A 4,351-nucleotide genomic window follows, 5' to 3' on the forward strand; every position below is an offset into this window, starting at 1 on the left:
AGGGGGGTTGTTTGTTTTTGTGTGTTTTTTTATTATTATTTTTTTGTCTTTCACGTCTTCATGTGTTGACTTTTCTCTAATTGGCTCAATTATAGATTAAATTGTTACATTACTTTCTTATTTTTTCATGTTTTCTTTGTTTTTAGCTGTTGGTGATAATGATTCTTGAAAAGTGATTTCCACAAGGACTGTGTGTAAATTAACATGATTTTTATTTTCTTCAAATACTTGAAAATGAACCATATTTGGTTTCTCAAAAGCTGTCTTCAATGATTTCCATCGTCTGAGCGAGTGAGTAAATCTTTTTTCACATGATGCGTTTAATTTGTGTTCAGGTTAATCTGTCAGCAAACTAACTGACTGCTCTTTCTTGCAGAGGGGGAAAAGGACAAGAAAAGGAGGAAAAACAACAAAGAGGAGTTTGATGATGAAATACCCAAGAAAAAGAAGAAAAAGGGAGCCCAGGCTGAGTGAGTTAATTGTTTGGGTTTTTTTTCATCATCGACGGATAATTTTACAATTGTTGTTTGTGCAAGGTTTGCTCCTTCTTTGTTATCAAACGTCTGTCGTCCTTATCTCACCTCTTTCTTTCCTATCAAACATATATCGTCCTTATCTCACCTCTTTCTTTCCTGTCAAACATATATCGTCCTTATCTCACCTCTTTCTTTCCTATCAAACATATATCGTCCTTATCTCACCTCTTTCTTTCCTATCAAACATATATTGTCCTTATCTCACCTCTTTCTTTCCTATCAAACATATATTGTCTTTATCTCACCTCTTTCTTTCCTATCAAACATATATTGTCTTTATCTCACCTCTTTCTTTCCTATCAAACATATATATATTGTCTTTATCTCACCTCTTTCTTTCCTATCAAACATATATATATATTGTCTTTATCTCACCTCTTCTTTTTCCTATCAAACATATATATAGTCTTTATCTCACCTCTTTCTTTCCTATCAAACATATATTGTCTTTATCTCACCTCTTTCTTTTCCTATCAAACATATATTGTCTTTATCTCACCTCTTTCTTTCCTATCAAACATATATTGTCTTTATCTCACCTCTTTTTTTCCTATCAAACATATATATTGTCTTTATCTCACCTCTTTCTTTCCTATCAAACATATATATTGTCTTTATCTCACCTCTTTCTTTCCTATCAAACATATATTGTCTTTATCTCACCTCTTTCTTTCCTATCAAACATATATATATTGTCTTTATCTCACCTCTTCTTTTTCCTATCAAACATATATATTGTCTTTATCTCACCTCTTTCTTTCCTATCAAACATATATTGTCTTTATCTCACCTCTTTTTTTCCTATCAAACATATATATTGTCTTTATCTCACCTCTTTCTTTCCTATCAAACATATATATTGTCTTTATCTCACCTCTTTCTTTCCTATCAAACATATATTGTCTTTATCTCACCTCTTTCTTTCCTATCAAACATATATTGTCTTTATCTCACCTCTTTTTTTCCTATCAAACATATATATTGTCTTTATCTCACCTCTTTCTTTCCTATCAAACATATATATTGTCTTTATCTCACCTCTTTCTTTCCTATCAAACATATATTGTCTTTATCTCACCTCTTTCTTTCCTATCAAACATATAGCGTCTTTCTCTCCTCCCTCTTTCCCATCAAACTTCTATCAGCCTTCCTCTTTTCCTATCAAACATCTATTGTCCTTATCTCTCCTCCTTTTCTTTGTATGTTACTCTCTCTAGTAACACCTCTTGTCTTCAGCTCTTATATGACCTATTTGTGTTGCAAATGATCTAAAACTCTTTCCAAAACTAAACTGTTGTTGTTGTTGTCCAACATCAGACAATCTAAACTGTTGTAGTGGGTGGTTGGCGGGTGCTCTGGTGTGGTTTGCTCCTTCTTTCCTCTTAAACATCTATCGTCCTTATCTCTCCTCCTTCTTTTTTACGTTTGTTGTTACTCTCTTGTAACACCTCTAATCATCGGCACTTATATGACCTTATTGTGTTGCAAGTGCCGTAAAACTCTTGACTAAAAAAAAACAACTGTTGTTCTTCCTGATTGTTTGTAAGGGAGAAAAGTTCCTTCTCTCTCCTTGTGCACTTATTGGTTTATTGGTTTACAATTTTACCTTAGCTGAGTACCTTTTCCACAAACTTGGCAATCATCTTTACCTTTTTGTTCTGTATTATCCTGTACCTTTGCTCCAGTCTGATTACTTTTCTCACAGTGAGGCGCTGATTTGACCGTATGCAGTTGTGAGCGCCGTAAAACACTTACAAAAAAAGAGTGTGCAACTTCTTTGAGTCAGCTTCTCCTTTTATCCCAGAGGTTTTTTTATAGTTTCATGAAGTCAATAAAGCTGAGGAAGTTTTATTAATATACCATCTATATTGTCCAAGACTAGCCCAGCCACCCATAGTCAGGGAGAAAAGTGGTTGTCTTGGCTGTCCCCATGGTTTTATGCACCCCGCATAATTTAGCAAAATTTGATACCATTTGGCATAATTTCTGATTGTTTTCCTTTCTCGTTCTTTGTTAAAATTAATAGAATCGCATAATTTCACATTTGTGGGCTCAGTTTGCATAATTTCGTTAAAAAATTTTGTGCATAAAACCGCAGGGACAGCCTTAGACAGGTGATCACGACTCACTGCGAAACTAAAATCCACATGTGTGAAATTGTTTTTTGGTTTGGTTCTTACAGTTTTTTCTTTCTTTCTCCCTTTCTCAGGGAAGAGATTGAGATCGGCACCATCAGTCCTTTCCCGCTGTCGACCCATCCCTCGGACGTTTTGGACATGCCCGTTGATCCCAACGAGCCGACGTACTGCTTGTGTAATCAGGTGTCGTACGGGGAGATGATTGGCTGTGATAACCTGGATGTAAGTCGTCAAACGTTGCATAGTTTGTTTGTGGTGGGCTCATTATACCTTAAAGTCAAACGTTTTTGGCCTCTCTTCTCTTCATTGCATTCCCTCGCTGGATTTCAGGGTAGGTGGTTCTTCAACCTGCTAGATCTCAGGGGTCGTCGACTGTTGGTTTTTCAACTTGCTAGGTCTCAGGGGTCGTCGACTGTTGGTTTTTCAACTTGCTAGGTCTCAGGGGTCGTCGACTGTTGGTTTTTCAACTTGCTAGGTCTCAGGGGTCGTCGACTGTTGGTTCTTCAACTCGCGAGATCTCAGGGGTACTCTAATGCCGGTTCTTTAACCTATCAGATCTCAGGGGTAGTCGACTGCTGGTTCTTCAACCCGCAGTGCAACCAATTTTTATGCATGTGACCGTTTTCCTACTTCGTAAAGCCCCTTTGCATCAAGCAGTCACATTCTGATATGAAGGTACTCTATGTGTTTTTATACTGACTAGAGTATTTTCAGTTTTGGTAGAAATTTAGAATTTTTCCCAGGTGCGGGTCAAAGCCTACTTTTGACTAGAGTATTTTCAGTTTTGGTAGAAATTTAGAATTTTTCCCAGGTGCGGGTCAAAGCCTACTTTTGACTAGAGTATTTTCAGTTTTGGTAGAAATTTAGAATTTTTCCCAGGTGTGGGCCAAAGCCTACTTTTATCAGTTTTAGGAGGAGAACCCAATTCCTCTTGTGTTCCAGAAGCTGCATTTGTTTCTTCCTACTTGTTTTTATAAGTGAGCATCCCATGTGTTGTTCACGTCATTATTTCTCTCATGTTGAGTTATTTCTTTTGTCTGTCTCAGTGCCCCATTGAGTTATTTCTTTTGTCTGTCTCAGTGCCCCATTGAGTTATTTCTCTTGTCTGCCTCAGTGCCCCATTGAGTTATTTCTCTTGTCTGTCTCAGTGCCCCATTGAGTTATTTCTTTTGTCTGTCTCAGTGCCCCATTGAGTTATTTCTTTTGTCTGTCTCAGTGCCCCATTGAGTTATTTCTCTTGTCTGCCTCAGTGCCCCATTGAGTTATTTCTCTTGTCTGTCTCAGTGCCCCATTGAGTTATTTCTATCATCTGTCTCAGTGCCCCATTGAGTTATTTCTTGTCAGTTTCAATGCCCCATTGAGTTATTTCTTGTCAGTTTCAATGCCCCATTGTGTCTTGATGGTTGACGGATGCTCTGGTGTGCTTTGCTCCTTCTTTCCTATAAAAAGAATCTATAAATAATCCTTATCTCTCCACCTCCTTTTTTTGTGTTTGTTATTCACTTCTGATACCTCTAAATCTTTGGCACTTGTGTGACCTAATTGTGTTGCAAGTGGGGTAAAATACTTACCAAAGGACACTGAGTAATTTTTAATTTTTAAATAATTTATTTTGTCCCTTCCCCATTTCTATGATGTTGACGCCATCTGATAAGTAGAAAAATGTGCATATGATAG

At 37.0% G+C, this 4,351-nt stretch overlaps 1 protein-coding gene across 1 annotated transcript in view; it reads left to right on the plus strand.

Moving 5' to 3' along the window:
* The window catches only part of LOC101847396 (inhibitor of growth protein 5), a 12,920-nt gene that overhangs the window by 4,842 nt on the left and 3,727 nt on the right, over window positions 1-4,351 (plus strand). Inside the window, exons 5-6 of the mRNA XM_005112723.3 lie at window positions 377-470; window positions 2,746-2,896. Coding sequence (XP_005112780.1) covers window positions 377-470; window positions 2,746-2,896 — 245 coding nt within the window. The remainder of the gene's footprint in view (window positions 1-376; window positions 471-2,745; window positions 2,897-4,351) is intronic.

This window comes from Aplysia californica, unplaced genomic scaffold (genome assembly GCF_000002075.1).
Source record: "Aplysia californica isolate F4 #8 unplaced genomic scaffold, AplCal3.0 scaffold01377, whole genome shotgun sequence".
Taxonomy (NCBI): Eukaryota; Metazoa; Mollusca; class Gastropoda; order Aplysiida; family Aplysiidae; genus Aplysia; species Aplysia californica.